We start from the raw sequence: 19997 nt of genomic DNA on the forward strand, positions 1-19997 counted from the left end.
CCAGGGCAATGGGTATTCATCAGAAGCATCGGGCTCACTGTCCAGTCGCAGAAACAGGGAACAATCACATCAGCTGGAATGGTTCACATTCTTCACTAGCAAGAGCAGGGTTTTCCAGTTTTGTAGGGCCACTTGAGGCTCACATGGTGTAGCTCACCTTTGGGTCAGTTTGTAGTTCACAGCTGATTTCTGGATGCTGTTTACCAGCTGAGCAGAACTCTGCAAACCCAGCTATAGACTTGGGATAGAAAATAAAGTTAAGGAGCTTAAAGAAAAATCTTATATTTGGATATTTTCCCTTCAGAATAGGCAACAATCAGGAATATTTATGTGGAGACCATTTGCTCTGTGACAGGTAGATTCAAGTTGGGGATCCACTGAAGCTTATATGATTTTTTAACAGAAAGATAAGAGTTTTAGTTACCTTGGCATTGCCATGGTTTGCATTTGTAGAAAAAGCAGCTAACAGGAATCTGTAAATAGCCAGAGTAGACTCGTGGTTTTGAGTCATAACAAAAGCTTTGGTTTGGGGTTAAAAAGTGTGAACATTTTTTTCTATACCCAGAGGACTGGATATATATAGGACAGAGATGTTTTTAACATTATGAGAAAGCACCTTCAAATCTATATGTAGAAGACAATCAGAGATAATTAAAATCTTGAGCTTGTGACTGATATAGTAGTCAGTGTTTTACCAGATTATCAGAACTCCATTGACCAATGTTAGAAATCCGAACCTTTGAAATCTTAGTGTAACAACAACACAGAGTAACACATTTATATCTTAAATCATTTTCAGAGCTTCATAATTGATTTAAGTTTCCATATCCTCAGAACTTTGTATAACTTGTATTGCTTTAGAATAGTTTTCTTAGACCCGCGGAATTTACATACATTTAAAACCTTTTTTGATTCCAACCATTTAACAGGATACACAGGTGGTTGATTACTGCAAGTTCCACTAAATAAAGGAATATTTTAAAAGTATATCTGAAACCTGTTTATCCTTTCCCATGAAGCCTGTTATTAGTAAGACCAACCTGTCTGTTGAGTTTGCCTTTCTCATCAGGAGACCCAGTGATTCTAAAAAAGCTGGAGTCTTATATATGAAATACAGTCACCAGGTAGCTATTGTTCCATGAAGACCATTCAGCTACCAACATCATCAGAGACCTAAGAAGGATAAACTCCAGCAGGGAGTATAATGCTCATGGCCTCTATAGCCATTAAAATGACAGCGTCTTACTATTACCGGGGCAGTTACCTAGGCTCCAGGGGTAGCTTGGTTAGAGGCAGGTCTCAGTTGTCAACTACCACACAGCACAACGTTGCAGCCTCAGCTGCAGCCTAAGAGAGCATAAGCCTTTGGAAGCCAGAACTTGAAAGTCTGAGGTTTTCCTGTGGTTGAGAAACTTGGGAAAACTGACCTACCTTGTCTTAGACAGAGTAGAGCAGTCAACCCAACAGTGTCCACAGTTTGTGCAAGGCCTTGTCGGCAGGTGAGGCTCTGGGGCAGCTTTTCCCAGTGGTTAGCGTCATCACAATATACATATGTACCCAACTCTCTTCTTTGGAGACCTTAAGGTTGCGGCTAGGATCTGGCATTTCTATTCTATGTCGCTTTTTCCTTTAAGCATTTTAAATGCCATAATCAACAGATCTCTGAAAGGTTTTGAGAGCAGTCTATTAATTATACTAGATTTTCAATAAACTTTACTTCTTTTTAGTTATTTGCTTTAGGCTTAACTCTGAAAATACACATGGGAGTCTAAATAAGGCTTATTCCTATAAATAAATTACATTGGCATCCAGCATGACTACAGTTGTCAACATACTGAAGAAGTCTGTCATTTATCATACGACTGACTACCAACTTGAATGCATTAATTTTCTTTTGTATAGCAAGTTAATGTTTTTTTTATATATAAGATTAGGATTCTAACTTAATTCTAAATTGGTTAGCATTTTTGTTTTAACGGTATTCTTTAGAAACACTGAACTTGTAGCCCATGGTCTACACTGGGTATGCTGTAGGCCCAGTAAAATTTGACTGGAAACATGGTGGACATTGATACTCAGCTACATCCAGCAGTAAGAGCCAGTCCTTAGCAATGCATAGCTTGCTACCAATAACCAGCACACCAGCACATGCACCCCAGCAGACAGCAGACCAGCACACACACACCAGCACACCAGCATACCACACACACACACACACATACCAGCAGACCAGCACACACACACAAGCACACCAGCACACACACACCAGCATACCAGCACACCAGCACACCAGCACACACACACACACACACACACACACACACGCACACATGTGCACAGGGATTATCTGGACTTCCATCCTCTCCCACAGTCCTGCAGAGTCAGCAACAGGCTTGTGTACATCATCAAAGTCAGCATCGTCTTTTTTTTTAAAGACAAGACAAGCTTTAAGATGCCGTCTTTGTGATAGAGCTCCCTATGAGACCAGAATTTAATGGGATTCTTTTAGGCTTAGTCTTGTATGTAAAGTATAATATAGGATTGGCAAGATTACTAGAAGAACTTTTGCGTATTTCAAATGACAGCATCTCTGGTTGAAGAAAAAGCAAACGCAATGAATGTGAGGTCATTTAAGAATACACATTGAAGTTATTATCTCCTCTCCACTGCTTTTGGTTTTATCCATTAGACACCATCTTCCTGCCGATTGCCGTCAGAGCCCCTTTCAGCCGTGTTCATCAGGCCCCTTAGCTTAGCCAGCCTGCTTCTAGGAGGACCTTCTCAGATGGCCACTGGCTTTTCATGTGGTAAAAATTGCACACATATTTGTTGATATTTGAGGCTACCTAAAAATCATTTCATATAACATTCCAACAATGTCTGCTGGCAAAATTCCTTTTTTATTCCCAGAAAAATAATAAAGAGAAAGAAACCCATGGGGTGGAGGAAGGAGCTTGCTAGGCTCAGTGACAGACTTCAGTTGGGCCCTTGTGCTTCACCAAAAGAAAATAGCTCAAGTATCTTTGTGCACATGGCTGTGCCCTAACTCTTTGGTTTTTCTTTTTTATCTTTTATTTAGAATAACATAGAGTTCTGCCATCTTCATTTGTCTAAAACTCTGTCAAGGTCCTATCTCATTAAACCTTTGCTGGTCCTTTTACTTTATATTTTAATTAGAAGACTCAGCTGGTCCCTGTTAGTGACTGTCAGGGTGGCATCAAAATCTGATCAAAGGAGTGAGAGGACCCATGTCAGGAGGTGGCCTGGAATCTGTGTGTGTTTGTGTGTGTGTGTGTGTGTGTGTGTCTGTGTGTGTGTGTGTCTGTGTGTGTCTGTGTCTGTCTGTGTCTGTCTCTCTGTCTCTCACTCTGTCTCTCTCTGTCTCTGTGTGTGTCTCTGTGTCTTTCTCTCTGTCTCTCTCTCTGTCTCTGTCTCTGTCTCTGTCTCTCTCTCTCTCTGCATGTTTCTCTGAAACAGGGTTTCTGTGTGTGTGTGTGTGTGTGTGTGTGTGTGTGTGTGTGTGTGTTTCTCTGAGACAGGGTTTCTCTGTGTAGCCCTAGTTGCTCTGGAACTCACTCCGTAGACCAGGCTAGACTTGAATTCACAGATCTGCCTGCTTCTGCCTCCTGAATACTGAGGTGTGCTACCACCTCCTGACTGGCCAAGACAGTTTCTTTTGTCTCCTTTCTTATTAATTTTGTTTTTGGCAGCATTTTTATCTTGACTTTTTAAATGGAATTCTGTAGGCTTAAAACTTTCACAACCTCCTTTTTAATAATGGTTCTTAAATGTTTTAACCTCCCTTCTAGCCCACCACCCCACTGAGGTAGTGGGAAAGAAAGGTTATTGGACACAGGGGAAGTGGACCTGTTTAGACATTGTTCTTTGGAGCAATTTCAGTCTCCAGTTGTCAGGATACCAGGAGTCCAGTTCGGTAGAGTCAGGATAGCAAACAGGAATCAACAGCTGTGGCAGGACCGGGTAGAAACCACCAGGCCTCTGCTTAATCAGCAAGGGTCAGCGGGAGTGACCAAGACCAACAGAGATGCCAGAAGAAGTTCTCAGCTGTGCTTCTCTCAAAGAAGCAAAGATCAGTAAAGGATGTGAGACTAATGATGTATTGAAAACAGCTATGTAAGCCTCCATCACTGTCCATTGAGACCTATTTATCCTCCCTCCAAGCACCACGTGTCCTCCACGGGCCTTGCCTCACCGCATGTCTTGCCTCAGCACATGAGTCTGTCTTAGCAAAAGTCCATGCGAATCTGTCTCAGCTGACATCACTCTGCCAATCGGCTCGAGTCCCAGAAGTGGGTAGAAGCCGAAGTACAGCACCAGAAGGTTTTTTTGTGCATTTCTCTCTATGGAGTCATGACAAATGGAGCTCAGCTACATGGTGTAAGGTAGACCGACACATGTGTGTCATTAGCAAAGAATCCTTCATCATGTGTCCTTTCATGTGCTTGCTTTAGCAGAACATCCTCTCTCCTGTGTTTGCTTCAGGGAAACATTTCTTTATGTGCTTGCCTCAGCAAAACAATATCCAACAACTGACTCTCCAAATAAAACATGGTGTACCGCTTCAGAATTCTTTTAGGCTTAGTCCTCTACATAAAGCGTAAACTAGAGAGGGCATAGTTAACAAAAGAATTTTTGTATATATCAAAAGACACCACCTCTGGTTTGATAAACTCAGACACAATGAATTCAAGGGCATTTAAGAATGAACATTTTGGTTTAATACATAACATTTGAGATGAAGTTGACATCTGGAAGACCCGTTGGTATCTTTTTAAGAGCAGATAGTTAAAGAGCATAGTAAACAAAGTCTCACTTACGTTACCTTGATTGAGGAATAAAAATTATTAAAGGTTTTTATTTATAGCTTTAGTTATAGTTTTTAGCATTGCTTTCCAAATGTTTTAAAATAAGAGTTGAATCTAAGTCATACACACAGTAAGTTGTAGCAAATTAAAATTACCCATGTATAGATTTTTAATTGTCAACCTTTTGTTACCCCACACAAATATGTAGCAGATGTGCAGTTTGGTTTTCATGCAGGTTTCCAACAACCCAGGCAGGGACTGTCCCTGACTCTGTTGCCTGCCTGTGGGTCCTGTTCCCCTAACTGAGATGCCTTGTCTGGCCTCAGTGGGAGAGGATGTGCTTAGTCTTGCAGTGACTTGAGATGGCAGGGTGGGTTGGTACCCAAGGAACACCTCCTCCTTCTCTGAGGTGAAGGAGATGCGGTGGGGGAGGAGCCATGTGAGGGGACTGAGAGGAAGGGGGTTGTGATCAAGATGTAAAGTGAATAAACACATTAATGAAAAAACATTTAATTTAACTTTTCATTATAAGTTTTGAGTTAACCTTTTGTTATAGACTATAAATCTTTAAGCATACCCAGTATGTTTACAAATCTTGAGGTACAGAGAGTGCATATAATAGTTTATAAATCTTGAGATAAAGTTTATATTTTAGCAAGAGTCTTAGAAAGTCAAATTTAAAAAGTCTTTTTTTCCATTTTGTTTTGCTCCCTTTTTTCTGTCCTAAAATCAGATGGCACACCTGTCATAGGTAGAATAGTCAGGAAACTTTTAAATGATTGGGTCCAGAGAAGAGGGAGCCATAGTCCAACACAAGAGCCAGCTTTTCAACAAATCAGGACAACATTGAACAATATTTCACTACTATCTATTTCTAGAGGATATCTGTATCCCTAATAAAATTCAGTGACCATGGGAAGGGACCAGAGCAACCTGTTATGGCTTTCCTTGGACACTTTGTTCCATCCGGTACTTAGAGCAGACCAACAGAAACAAAGTCTGCATCTGGGAAAACTTTTAGGCAGATATGGCCTATCAGGCCCCCAAAACAGCATATTTAAGGAGACAGACACAACAAAAGCAAAAACCTGTACACACTGAACACAGAACGTTCAAGGTGTCAGAAGGGAGTGGTCAAAAACAAAACCTGCAGTGACCGCCTTCACTCACATAAGTAACTTGGCTTGACCAATTTCCATTTCGGTCCCTAGCAACCAAGAACTAGGCAGGCAAAGCGACTCTTCACTAGTGCCCTGGGCGGGAGACAAACAAAACTCAGAACAAAAGGTAGGGGACCGAGAACCAGGCACCAGAAACCTAAGTGCGCGGTGCAAAGACTTGCTAGTGCCCAGGACAGGAGAACACAGACCTCCTCGGGCACCTCTATGTCCTCCAGATGGGATCCGACCAGAAAACAGTACCAGATGTCACATGAGGAGATTCCTTCTGTGACTTACCGATGGGGAGTCTCCACAGACAGCTGTCTGCTGGTTTCTTTCTAGTGCAGCAGTTTGTTCCAACAAGCTGCCACACTGGAAGCACGCCTCCTAGCCTTGGAACATCTGCAAGACGTGCACCACATCTGGAGGCAGCATTCCTATATCTACAGCATCCATAGCCCAGAGTGAAGGTCCAGCTTCAGAATTTGGTTTGGAGTCTTGATCTTTTTGAGCCCCACTGTAATTGCTAACCCACCAAATAAGACTGAAGACTATTTTTTTTTTTTTTTTTTTTTTTTTTTTGGCCAAGTTAAGCAATCTTTATTTTCTATCCTTAAAGTAGGGTTTGAGGAAATGGCATTGAACATAGAAAAAAAGTCGGGTTTATCTTACGCCACCCTGCAGGACTAGAGGATTTTCAAGAGTTGGAGGGTTTCCAAAGGAATTGGGGTTACATAGGAACTTAGCTGAAAACCTCAAAATTACTTGGCAGATCTTATCAGGGTGGAAGTCAGGGTATAGGGTTCGGGACATGTCAAATGTCATTAGGGGTCAATATCTGATTAAGTCCAAGTTTTACAGAAAACGGGAATGAACTTATTTTGACTTTGTAGGAAGATGGCTGTCCGTGTTAAGGCAGAGTGTGGTTGGTCCATCAGTGTCTTAGTTAAGCATACGGAAATCTACAGAGAACGTGCACCTTACATGTGCCCCATCTAACGGCTCCAGGCAGCTTAGCAGACATCAGTGTTTCTGGCTGAGATGTGTGTACTTGAAAACCAAGACTGCAGAGGAGAAAGATGAAAAACCCACACTCTCCCTCACACAGTATGAAATGGACTTTCATACTGATTTTTCTTCACGCTGAGGTTTATGTGGGGCACCATAGATGGGGTGGTTTTTCTTTTTTAATTCCTCTGCATGTTTAAATGTTGTTTTCTCTGTCTTATAAATATGAATGCACTAGAAACTTGACACCCACACAGACTCTGTGCTGATTTTGCAGGAAAGACCACTTTGGACCTCTATATTTGGGGGAAAATTACATGATTTTCCAATCACAATTATTGAGAGTCTTCAGAATTCAAAAATGTGAAGTCAGGGCTCAGGGTACAGCTTGGTGTTTAAGCACCTGCCTAATGTGTGCATGGCTTTGGGCTGGGTTCCTCAGACCCACAAGGAGTTGGGTGGGGGGAGAAGAGAGAAGAAGGGAAGAGAATCAGAGAAAAGGGATGGAATGAGAACAGGAAAGACAGAGACTGTTCATCATCTCTATGGATCTGGTGTCTCTCTCTATGTATAAATATATTCTGTCGTCCTGAGGATTGAACCCAGCACTTTTATCAAAACAGTCAAGTAGCCTGCCATTGAACCACATCTCCAGCCCTACATCTTAAGGCCCCAGGCAGCTTGGTGGGCATCAGTGTTTCTGGCTGAGATGCGAATTTTTCTGAGCGTTATTTCCGTGAAATTAAGAACATGGTGTCCCTCTAGCGTCCGCTGTCTCATGAAGGCTTGTGAAGGTTTACAAAGGCTCGGTGGGTTTAGTGTTCCCGGCATGGCAGTTGGAAATGGTTTGTCCTTTTATTATTTTCTTCAATGGGAAGAAGTATGTGATTTTATTATGAGGGGGACATGCTTATGGATGCCACAGTGCACACGTTGAGGTCAGAAGAGGACCTATGGGGGGGGGTCTGTTCTTTTTTTCTATGAGGTGAGTTCCTGGGATCAAACTCAGGCTGTCAGAAAGAGCAAAAGGTACCTTTATGAGCTGCAACACCTTGCCTGGCTCCAGATTATTAGTGAATGTTTGGTTTCAAACCTAGGAAGAGGGGCTGAGGTCTATATTTTACATATCCAAGCAGAACTGGCCTCCAGGTTCTTCCAAGATTCCTTAGTCCCGACCTGCCCCTAACCCTGAACTTTCTAGCCCAGTGCCTGGGCTCGCCTTCCTCTACAGACTCTTCCCTATATAATCCAGACATTTTGGGCTCCCCAGCTCTCCTTCTCTCCATTTCTCCACGCCCCCACCCCCACCATGGTGACTTTACTGGCCTCGGTCCTTCAGGTCAGTGAACTTGCCCGAGAGCAGTTTTCAATAGACAAGCTTTTAATATATTATGATCTGGCTTGAACTGGCTTGGTTCACTGGCAGAGAAATAACCTATCAGTGAATAGGGTTGTGACAGGGATGGGGTTGGGGGGTGCCGAGACGCATGCACAGAAGGGAGAGGATGCCTGTGGAGTCAGTTCTCTCTATCCACCTTGCTATATAGATCTCAGGACCAAACTCCGGTGGTCGGGCCTGCCCTCAGCCATCTCAGCTCATTTCCATGAATTTGGAAGCCATGTCTGTTAGCTTGGGCTAGTGGTCTCCTCCCAGCTACGTGCACTGTGGGTCCTGTGTTTGTGCTGTTCATCCTGTAGCTGTACTGGAATCTCCTTTAGTGACAAGGTTTTCAGTTTTAATCCAGTCAAACATGTGACTTTTAAAAAAACCATTTAGGGTACATGCCTTTGCTGACTTGTAAGAAATCTTCTACCCTGAAATAACATAAACTTAAAAAAATCTATCTATTATCTATTTATCTGTCTGTCTGTCTGTCTGTCTGTCTGTCTGTCTGTCTATCTATCTATCTATCTTGACTAGTTCTCACTATGTAGCCCTGGCTATCCTGGAGCTCTGTGTAGATCAGGTTGCCTCTGTCTCCCGAGTGCTGGTACTAAAGGTGTGTCACTATGCCCTGCTCATACAAATGCTTATATTGTTTTTCTAAAAGTTTTATTGTTCAGCTCTTCAATTTTAGCTCCTGCTCCATCTGGAATGTATTTCTGTGTAAAACATAAGGTAGGAATCTAATTTTACTTTTTCCCCATATGGGAGAGATGCCTGCGTCAGCCTTTCCCCCTGACTGGGAATGTCTTCTCTGTCAAACCCTACATCTCCCACACAGCTCTAAGGCCCCAGTCTGTTCTTAGCTCGGAAGCCTCAGCCAGTTTTCCGTTCCAAACACTAACAGTTCTGGAGTGAGTTTTGGCTTCTGGCAGGGGTAAGGCCATCTTGTTTCCCCATAGCCTGTCCCCCCAATTTGTCTTTAGCTGTGGTTTTATTACTGCTATGGAGGTCTAGCTATGTAACCCTGGCTAACCCAGTTAAAGAGGGGCTGGCCTTGAACTCATGGTGATCCTCAGTGCTGGAATGAAAGGCACATGCTGCCACTCCTAGTGAGGTACACCAGGGGGTATCTCACTCAGGTGGTGTGAGACACCCCTGAGGTGTAAAGGAGAGGTTAGTGATGAATGAAATTAATCTCTAGCTATCACCCTGGGTTCCCTGAGCAAGGGGGAGGGGAAGTGAACGCCTGCCCTCAAGGACAGCTCAGGAACACACATGTGAGTGAGCCTAAAACATCTTGGAACACGCAAAAGGTAAGGAAGTCTCTCTCCCCCGGGATGGCCAATACAAGATCTAGAATCGCCAAGGTGGCAAGCCTCCAGCCCGGCCTGTGAGTGATTATCCAGTTTAGGCTAATGGAAGTGGGAAGACCCACCCCGAAGGCAGGCAAACCATTCCCTGGGTTTGGGTCCTGGACTCCACGAAAAGACAAAACATAGAAAGTGCTACAGATGCCTGGAAATTCAAAGCATGATTTTAAAAAAACAGTTGAGGAGAGAGACCCGCTGAGAATAAGGTGCCCAGAAGCTAAGGGTGCTGTTTGCTTTTCCAGGGGAATAGAACTCAGTTTCCAGCACCCACGTTGGACGCCTTGGGGGAGGCTCATGACCACCTGAGACTCCAGGGAATCTGACACCCTCTTCTGGTCTCTTTGGGGACCTATATGCACATGGCACCTCATACACACACACACACACACACACACACACACACAAATGAATAAATAGAAAGGAGAATGGAAGCTGAGCACCAACAATCACCCCTGCCTGCTCACTGTCTGGAGATGGAACATGGCGGGCTGCCTCCAGCTCCTGCTGCTGGAACTTCCCAACCACTGTGGCGTGAACCCTCTGAGTCTGAGTACAACTTACCCTTGGCTCATGTAAGTTCCTTTTATCATGGTACTTTACCACAGAAACAGGAAGTGACATGCCTCTTTTCTCCTTAAACACTTGGGATAGGGCGCTAGCTTGCTGTGAAGGCCTGGGGTAGGAAGAGGTGAGACATGTTCTGGAAAGGCCTCTGGGCCTTCAGTGGTAGTAGGTATGTAGAACCAGGTAAATCTGGAGCCACTGATAAATTAGGAATTGCTCACCTCAAACCACTCAGTGGTGTAAGCTGGACTGCGGACCTCTGTTGCATCCTGAGGCTTCTGTCACACGGGTCCCACTCCCCCGTCCTAGCTGGCCCTAGTGCGTCCCTACAGCTAAGCCATGATTTCCACTCTTCCTTCAGATGTTTTCCCCAGCACACACACAAAGATATCCTGGAGGAGCAGAGATCAGAAACACAATGGCTAGAAACAGCACTATCTTCGATCTACCATTTATTACCTGTGAGACCTAGTCTTTCTGTGCCTCAGTATGTCCCACCTCCATCTGTAAAATGGGAGAATGCATGTAACTAGGGATGTTTGGGCTCTTCATCCATATAGAGGCATGGGACACATTATAAGTATTCCCAGCTACATCCTAGAATCAATCTCTCTTGTCTCAAGCTTGAGAGCAGATCCCGGGAGTCCTACGCATCCATTGATACTGGTCTAGCGAATACAGGTTAGTGAGCTCCAGTCTGAGTAAACCTTTTGAGGTTTGACAGCTCATGAGAAGCCGGCTCCTCAGGATGAACCATAAACAAGGAGAGCAATTCAAAGAACGTACAACAAATAGTGGCTTTCCAGAAGATGGCGTAGACTGAACCACGGCCCGAGAGCAAAGGTTCTGTTAGGAGCCACGAAGGACCACAGGTCAACGGAAACCATGAACAGTGACCAATACACCCACGGGCAAGACCGAGTTGGATGTGAGGCTGGAGGTAGTAAGCATCCTGTCTCTCCCTGGTAAATCTGTGACGTAGGAAGAGGACAGGGGCAGGTGGATCCTCAGGCCCAGAACACCACTCCATTCCTTCCCTGTACCTCCCTGAGTGTCTGACTCATAGGGGTGAGGAGTCTATGGATGGAACCACATCTTCAGTGCTAGGATCCGGGAAGGTGCATGTGCCCATAGATGGTGCAGGTAAACGTAGTCAGCAGGTGAATGGTAGTCCTTCAGAAGCTGAGGAGCTCGTGCGCGTTCTGACAGAGATGTGTCTATGGTAAGGAAGCCACAAAAGTAAGTAAGCTTCCTGCATTTGCCATGATCGGAAATACCTCAAAAAAACAGGTCAGGGATGGGCACCGCCCACATCTTAGTCGCGATCCTAACAAGGTCACCAGAGGTCTCCAGGAAGGGCAGTTTTAGAAACAGGAGCCAGGCTGGTGTGGGGAGGAATTTGGGGTTGGGCAGAACTTTTCAGTTCCTGAGGAACTTACACAACCTGCCTGGATTTCAAGAGCCAGTAGGGAAGGAAATGACGGTCACACAAGGAAGGGAGATTAGGGTCACTCAAAGGCACTGGCCTAACACTCTTCCAACACAGACTGTGTGCTAGCAGCATTGGTCCTAGGCCTCTGAAGTGGAGAGAACAGGGCTCCAGAGTCCTTCTCCATTGTATTTTCAGTCATCTTCCTTGAAGAAAGTGTGTCTGCCATTGTCAGAGGCCATCTTAGCTGTAGGAATGGTACATGCTCGCTGCCCTGGGAGCTCAGCCCTCAGTTTCTGGTCTCCACCTATTGGGCATCTAACTTGGAAGAGTGGAGTCTATCTCTAGAGATGCTGATATATTCCACAGACAGTAGTGGGTCGTGAGGAGGCTTCTGGTAGGGCTGGGTGTTGCTGTAGATAGAGTCCTGAGTCACGTGGTTCAGGTGGATGAGAGAGGCATAGCAGATGTCCCCAGTGTCCTCACTGGAGAGGGCCTGCTGATTGAAGCTCTGGAAATCAAAGGAAACATATGCTTACTGAAAGGAGAGCTGGAGTGGTCAGGGGCCTGTGTGGCACCAGAACTGGGTGGAGGGACACAAACAAAATTTAGGATGCTGAATATGGCTGGAAAGATTGCTGGGTGGTTGAATGCACCAGCTACTCTACCAGAGGACCTGTGTTCAGTTTCCAGCACCCATGTGGGAGTGAACATCTGTTAACTCTAGACCCAGGAGGTTTGACTTTTTTCTAGGCACCTTGGGCACTGCGGACACTTGGTGTACATACATACAGATGGGCAAAATATTCAGGCAGACAAAATAATTCTATTCCTAAAATAGGTATGGGGTGTGACATTGGGCCTGTAGAGCCTCTGGGGAGTGTGGCTGTGAAAGTTTCCTTTCCTGTCACTGAGCCGAGAAGCACTGGCCTCCAGTTCAACTGCTGTTAGACCTCACTCCGGGTCCATGGGCTGGAACTAAGGAACCACTAATTTGCATAATTTTCAGTGTTAGAGATAGAATGCAGGGTCTTAACAAGTACCTGTTCCTGGCAAAGGTTCTTCCATGGAGCTACAGCCCCAGCCTTGTGTTTTTGAGACCAAGTCTCGTTATGTTGCCCTGGCTTGAAATTGGAGAGCATCCTGACTCAGCCTCATGAAGATTGGGATTGCCAGCCTGTGTTACCTTATCCTTCAAGAAACATCTTAACGAGTTCTGGACCAGGACCACATTCAAGCTGGACTAGGGCTGAGGTAGACGGGGACTTGTTGGCTATGCATTTCATGGAATTGATTCTAGCATCATACAGAGAGCTGGGTTAGATGACCTTCAAGCCTCCTAATTCTGCGGATCTTTAGTACCAAGAGTCTTACGTCTGTAGGTGAGATAGAATTACCCAAACCACCTAGTTCTCAGGAGGACTTAGAGAACCATGGCTCATCACGTGATTTCCTGATTGGACCAATGGCAGCTAGTCTGTAGTCTGACCGGAGACCTAAGACACAGGAAAAGCTGTTTCCCATGGAGGTGATAGCCAACAGCTCTACCAATCTCTTTGTCTATCTGTCTGTTTGTCTCTCTCTCTCTCTCATCTCTGTCTCTCACTGTCTCTCTGTTTCTCATCTTTGTCTGTCTCTCATCTCCGTCTCTCATTTCTCTCTCTCATCTCTGTTTCTGTCTTTCCCTCTCTAGTTTGAGCTGGAGAACACAAGAAGAAACACATAAGAAGGAAGTACATAGGTCATGAGTTCATGAGCAATCATGAGTGTACCCCACCACCAAATGCAGGCTAAAGTTCACCACAACAGATGACACCAGAAAGCCAGGGTTTTCTAAGTTCTGGGGGGAGAATCATTCTTACGTACAGTGGTCTCCTCCTTCTGGCCTGAAAAGTCTTCATAGATAGGGTGACATTTGTTCTCATCTGTGAGGAAACCAGCAAGGTTAGTGGAAGGACTTTCCAGGTACCATCTTACCCATTTCCCATGGCAGCCACAGGCTGGGCAAAGGGACCCCAATGGAAGAGAGGCCAGTACTTGCCCAAAGGATAGTTTCTGCCTAGGGAGCATCCAAGTACCCAGCACCAAGTAGTGTCCAGGGATTCTAAGAAGCCAGATAGCCTGGATGCCCATGTTTAATCTGTATAAACTCTCTCAACCTCTGATAAATTTCAGGCCTCTCCCTGTAGATTCCAGATTTTAACATCAGATTTAACTATAATCTGCTCACCAGTGGGGTAAGAGGCTGGATTTCTAAAGTCTCGTGTCCAAAGCCCTCAGTGTGAGGCACAGGATTTCCTGTGAACACACCCTCCCACACTCGCTCCTGGATGCACGCTCACGCATACTCTTAAACGAACATGGAATGAGAACATGTGTTCAGAGTCCAGGCCTATGGCTGCTTCTATTTTGTCTTCTAAACAAAAACTGTCACAAGTGATCCACGAAACTGATTGCACAAAATTTAGAAAATAAGCGAATAAAATTTCAAAATTTCCTCCTCTCTAAGGGTTTTCTTTTGAGCTGAGAAAGAATAATGTTCACAAGCGTCTGTCCACTCTCAGGGCTTATCTTGTCCACAGAACTATGTGGGCAAGAGCAGTTACAAGCTACCTCCTTGGCAGAAATATAGGGTATGACCCATGTTCTTACCCATGCAACCTGTGTTGTGCATTATGCCCTTGAGCCATTTGCTTTACATATTTGCTACTGTGTTTTTTTGTTTTTTATTTTGACCTACATACTTCTCTGCACTTTCTTCCTTCGTTTTGAGAAAAACAAAATTTAAAGATGGGAGCAGCATGCAGGTCAATATCATTAACCATAAAGTTCTTTATATAAACTTACTAACAAGTTGCTAATCATAAAGTTGAGAAGGAGCAGGGCCTGGAGAGATGGATCACGAGTGAAGAGCACAGACAGTCAAGAAAACCCAGCTTTGATTCTCAGCACCCACAAGGTGGCTCACAACCCTCCCTGACTCTAGCTCCAGCGGATCTGATGAGCATCCGGCACACATGTGGTGCCCAGAAATGTGTGCAAGCCAAACCTCCATATCCAAGAAATAAGACAATAAAAACTAGGATGAAAAAAAAATATGATCCAAAATCCAAGCACACCATAACTTAAGCAAATAGGTGGGAGTTGAGGGGACTGTAGGTAAGCCGACCTGAAGCTGCCCCACCCCTACCCCCTTCCCAGCCCACCAGGCCTGCCACCTTGTAATGGGCAAGGAAGCCACTTGGACACCTTGCCTTTCAGCTTCCTTGTTGGCAAAACAAACAGGATGGGCTCACCATTCTGGGCTTTTCTTCGAGCTTTCCTCAGGTACAGGGCCACAAGGATGGTGAGTCCAAGCAGGAGCAGAATTGCCACAACCACCCCAGCAATGATGACCTTCCACATTGGATTATCTAGAGAGCTTTGGAACAAGGATTTGCCAGGTAAGGAGAGTCAGAGCTCAACACACACCCCTGTTTAAAAAAAAAAAAAAAACAAAAACAAAAACAAAAAAAAAAAAAACTTCCTTCCTCAGGCCTGCAGTTCCCACAGGTTCTCCCCAAACTGGGCCTCTGCTGAGGTCCCCTGAGAAGTCTGGCAAGGGTCCACTTTGATACAGTGGACCTGCCTCATAAGTCCTTCAGTCTCTAGAATAGGATAATACTGCTAATGTCACAAGCCACTGTTCCTTTTCCTGCTTCCATTGTTCCTGTCTCTTAGCTTCCTTTGGGATTCTAAATTTCCTAGCTCCAGCCTCTTTCTTTCAGCAGCCCTTGTCCCCATCCTGTGGCTTTATATCAGCTCTTCTCTGTGAGACAGTCAGCTCCCAGGAGAACCAGGGGACCTGACAAAAAGCTCCACCAGATAAGTGCATTCCAATATTTCTCCTTTGGGTCTAGAGAAGGACCTGGAGGTAGACAAGACAAAACCTTCCACATCTGGTTGTCTTGAAGCAGCTACTAGGGAAGGGGGCTGCATGGCAAGGCCACAGAGAAAGAGGGAATAGGTTTGAGGTCATCTCAGCTCAACTAATTTCCAGTTTCATCTATTTAGGCAAGGAGTGGTCTGCAGGAGCCTAGGTCCCATTGTCTTTACAGAGTCTGGGTTTGGAGAGAAGTGGGTGGCAGAGTCCAGGGGCCTGGGGCCTGGAATCCAGGCATAGAAAGATTCCAAGACCATGAGCCCAAGAATGGCAGACTTTCTCCAGACTCAACACAGCTTCTTGATAATATCCCTGCTCATATAAAAGACAGGGCTGGAAGAAGGGTGGAGATAAAGACAGAAACGTAGTCATATGGCTGCCTACACAAGAGTAAGCAAGGGGGATCCTTGTCATCCACATCCCAATCTACCCTCACTGTACTCCAGGAGAGGGAGGTACCAAATGGAAAATAGCCATGTCCTTCAAAACATCTAGTAGTGTCTGGTGACATTTTTAATGGCCACATGTATGTTCAGAAAGACACTTGTGCCATTCAATGCCAAGGACAGTGCTAAATATCTTAACGGTGCAGAACTGTGACACAGAATTAGCCAGCTGCAAATAACAAGAGCCTGGGCTAGAGGCACAGGCTCATCACCCCAGATACAGGAGGCTGAAGCAAGAGGTCCAAAAGTTTAAGGTCAACTTGTGTGGGAGAATGAATTCAAGGCCAGCCTGGGTTACTTAGTGAGATCTCAATCTCAAAATCAAAAGCAGAAAGCATCATAGAAGATAAGTAGATGATAGGTAGATAGACAGACAGACAGACAGACAGGTAGGTAGGTAGGTAAGTAGGTAGGTAGGTGGGTTGGTTGGTAGGTAGGTTGGTAGGTAATATTATTGTGATTTCATTTCACAGATGAGAAAACTGAGCTTATATAAAATGATCAGAAGTGACCATCTGACTCCATCCATGCTGTGAATGTTGGCATCTATCAGAGTGACAGTTAGTGGGAGAACTATAGTTAAGAGAATGGGAGGAAACCCAAGATGGAGGGCAGGCCAGGGAGTCTATAGTACCTGTCAGCAACAGGGCTGTGGGTAGAGGCCAGGGCTGTTGTCATCCGGATGGTTGTGTGTGGGGTTGAAGCTGTAAGAGACCACAGTGAGTACAGCACCATTTTGCCTCCCCGACCCCCAGTCTCCAGCCCTGGAAGAGGAGAGACCCAGAGCTTGGAACCAGCAAACGAGGACACAGAGTAGCACCAGTCACCCTCCCTGCCCAGAAAGGCAATGCTGTGTTGTGAATGGGGGGCAGGAGTTACCTCCCAAGAGAAAGCATGGTACGTGTTACTGTAAATGAGGCTTCTCGTGTTCCAGGGCCTCTTCTGCTTCCTGTGTTCTTTCATCTTATGATTTTTAGCATTTCTGTAAAGTTACATGGTGGGGGTGATACGTGCACATGAGTGTAGTGCCCATGGAGACCAGATGCCCTGAAGTGGGAGTTACAGGCTGCAGTGTAACCTGAAAAGGATCCTGGGAACCAAATTCAGGTCCTCTGTCAGAGCAGCAAGCACCCTTAACCACGGAGCCATCTGACCAGCCCCCAATGTTCTTTAGTACAATGTTTCTTTATACACATGTGTCTGCATGTTTGTGTGTGGGCGGGTGCACATGTGTGCATGTGGATGAATGCCTGCAGAGGCTAAAGGATAATCTTAGCTGTCTTGATTCAGAGTTTTTAATTTTTGAGACTGGGTTTTTCACTAGCCTGGACCATGCCACAGAGCCACAAGGATGGTCCTGTCTCCAGCTCGCCAGTGCTGGGATTACAAAGATCAGCCATTTCTGTACTGTGCCTTTGGGAAATTGAACTAGGGTCCGCAGACTCCCATAGTTTCTCAGATACTTGTTGCATTACTACGATAAGACACCCTGTGTGAAGCATACGCAGCTCAGAGTCTAGTCCAACGCGGCAAGGCTACAGAAGTCAAGACTACAGGAGCTTGAAGCAGTTGGTTGCAGGTATATCAAGACCCCAAGTTTAGAGACTTAGGCCACCCACTTTTAAGATGGGTCTTCCCACCTCAAGCCAAGATCATTCTAGGTTCCAACACTTTGACAAGTAAAATTAATCACCACAGGTGGCAAACAATTTATTGTCTGGGTCATCCCCAGGCCTGTGTCTACTATGTTTGGACATGTAAAAAGATCAACACCCACTGCTTCCTATACATGGGATGTGCCTGGGTCAAAACTTTTGGAAAAAGTCTCCAGGAACCCACTGAACCAAAGTGTAGGGCATACATGCAGCAGGATAAGCCCTGAGACTGGGATTGTGAACGTACGAACACAGAGTTCGAACACAGAAAGCCTTAAGCCACTACAGTCTTCAGAAGGAAATACATGAAGACTCCAGATCAGCAGCAGTAGCCTCTAGACCACTGTCTGAGAGCTCAAGGGTCTCACTTGTGAAGGGTAGAACCGGGAAGAGAACTCATATCTCTCCGGCTTCCGCAGCTGAGCCTCGAGTAGGCCTCACATTCTACCTGTCACTTCTGGGTCCACATCTCTCAGTGCCCCGCCCACTGGCTATGAGATCTCTCAACTGACCCTGGAGAGAAGGTTTCTATTGGGATTGCAGGCAAGGGACATTCAGGAATAAAAGGTTGTAATACTTGGGGGAGCTTTAAAATCTATCCAAAGAAAGAAATTTCTGTCAGCAGCAATACAGTAAAAGTGTTCAGAGAAACCAAGAAAAACCGGCCAGAGGCCAGCAAACCGGAGCTCTGGCTTTAATCAGCCGGTGGCCTTGGGGAAGGAGGCATTCTCCTCTGTGCTACTTTTCAACTACTAGAGCAGTAGTTTTCAATCTTCCCTATGCTGTAACACTTTAATACAATTCCTCATGCTGTGGTGAACCCTAATCCCAAAATTATTTTTGTTGCTATTCTGTAACTGTAATTTTGTAACTATTATGAACCATAATGTAAATATCTGATATGCAGGATTCCTAATATGTGAACCCTATGAGTCACATATGATATGTTGCTCTACTAGAAAATTCAGTTTCTTGACTCCTCTCCAATTCTGGAACCTTGTGACTGAAGAAGGCTGAGAGAAACATAGAAAGGGGAAGCTCACCTTTTAACACCTCCAGGCTGACACTGCTGAGAATAGTGATGATTGAACTGTACTGTTCTTCAAAGATCCCACAGTAATAGATGCCCGAGTCACTCATCTTGAGCTCAGTCATGATGACAGTAAACAAGTAAAACTTAGAAGATTCCTGGATGAAGAATCTTAGCTTCTCGGCACCTGTGTTGGTACTCGACACTAAGGGTAGACAAGAGTCTTTTGATGTTTTCTTACACCAGGTCTTCACATTGAGGTTGTATCTGGGAGGATACTCACATTGCACAGAAACAGTCTTGCCCTCTTGTTCTCGAAGTAACACCAGGTTCTGTGCCCCAGAGCCTGGGAATATAAGCCTCATGTCAGAGAGTCCCCCATCCTCTGCAGCAGCCGGAGGAAATGGGTTCCATTCCCAGGGAGAGACCCTCTTTGTGTCTATGCTCAGAATTTGCTTACAGACAGTGGCTGGCCACAACCCCCCATGTATTCTGCCTTCCCAAGCCAGAGCCCCCTGTGCACACCTCCTACTCCCTGTTCTCTCCTCAACCAGGTTCCTTCCCTCTGTCCTTGTCCCCTGTGCTCACCTGAGGCCAGGAGCAGCAGCAGGATTGGGGAGAGCAGGTATGTGGCCTCCCAGGACATCAGTCCTCCTCCTGAGCTGGAATTGGGAGCAAGAAGGAAGGGATTCTCTGAAGAGAGGAGAGCAGACCTGGGCAGGACTCAGGAGCCACCACAGCCAGTCTGGCATGAACTGCTGAGAAGGCAAAGACCTTTGTGGAAAAGAAAAAAACTGGGCAAGCCTGGGTGGTCCTGTGAATTCTCTAGCATAGGCTTTGAGTCTAGACCCCTGCTGAACTAGATAAAGGCTCCCAGAGACTCTGTGATCTCCTGCCTCGTAAGGCCAGGGCTGAGGAGATCTGAGAAAGCCTGAGAGGAAACCAGAGTGAGGTAAGAGAGTGCTCATTTCTCCTCCCACAACCCACATTCTCCCACTTCCTCTTCAGCTTAAAGTCTGTGTTCTCCACTCAGAATGTACCCACTGAAAGTAGGTGAGAGTCAGAGACCCTTTGGAGACCTGGATACAACTCCAAGTCCAGCTTAACCTCAGGGGCCAGACCCTTCCCACCAGCCCACCTGTCCCATGTGGAGCAGAGGCCATGAGAGGAAAGGAGATGGGTATTTATTCTCAGGAAGTG

The 19997-nt window shown here is 45.4% G+C and overlaps 1 protein-coding gene across 1 annotated transcript; it reads right to left on the minus strand.

Moving 5' to 3' along the window:
- Positions 1 to 10902: 10902 nt before the first annotated feature.
- On the minus strand, positions 10903 to 19567 carry LOC308421143 (uncharacterized protein). The gene is made up of 6 exons (XM_080917441.1): positions 19386 to 19567; positions 18811 to 19143; positions 16747 to 16876; positions 15041 to 15165; positions 13611 to 13669; positions 10903 to 12255 (listed from the first exon to the last, which is right to left on the minus strand). The coding sequence occupies exons 1-6, from the start codon at positions 19441 to 19443 to the stop codon at positions 12052 to 12054; spliced, it is 909 nt and encodes a 302-aa protein (XP_080773567.1). The 5' UTR covers positions 19444 to 19567; the 3' UTR covers positions 10903 to 12051.
- Positions 19568 to 19997: the final 430 nt, after the last annotated feature.

The sequence above is a fragment of the Micromys minutus genome, assembly GCF_963924665.1.
Source record: "Micromys minutus genome assembly, chromosome: 5".
NCBI lineage: Eukaryota > Metazoa > Chordata > Mammalia > Rodentia > Muridae > Micromys > Micromys minutus.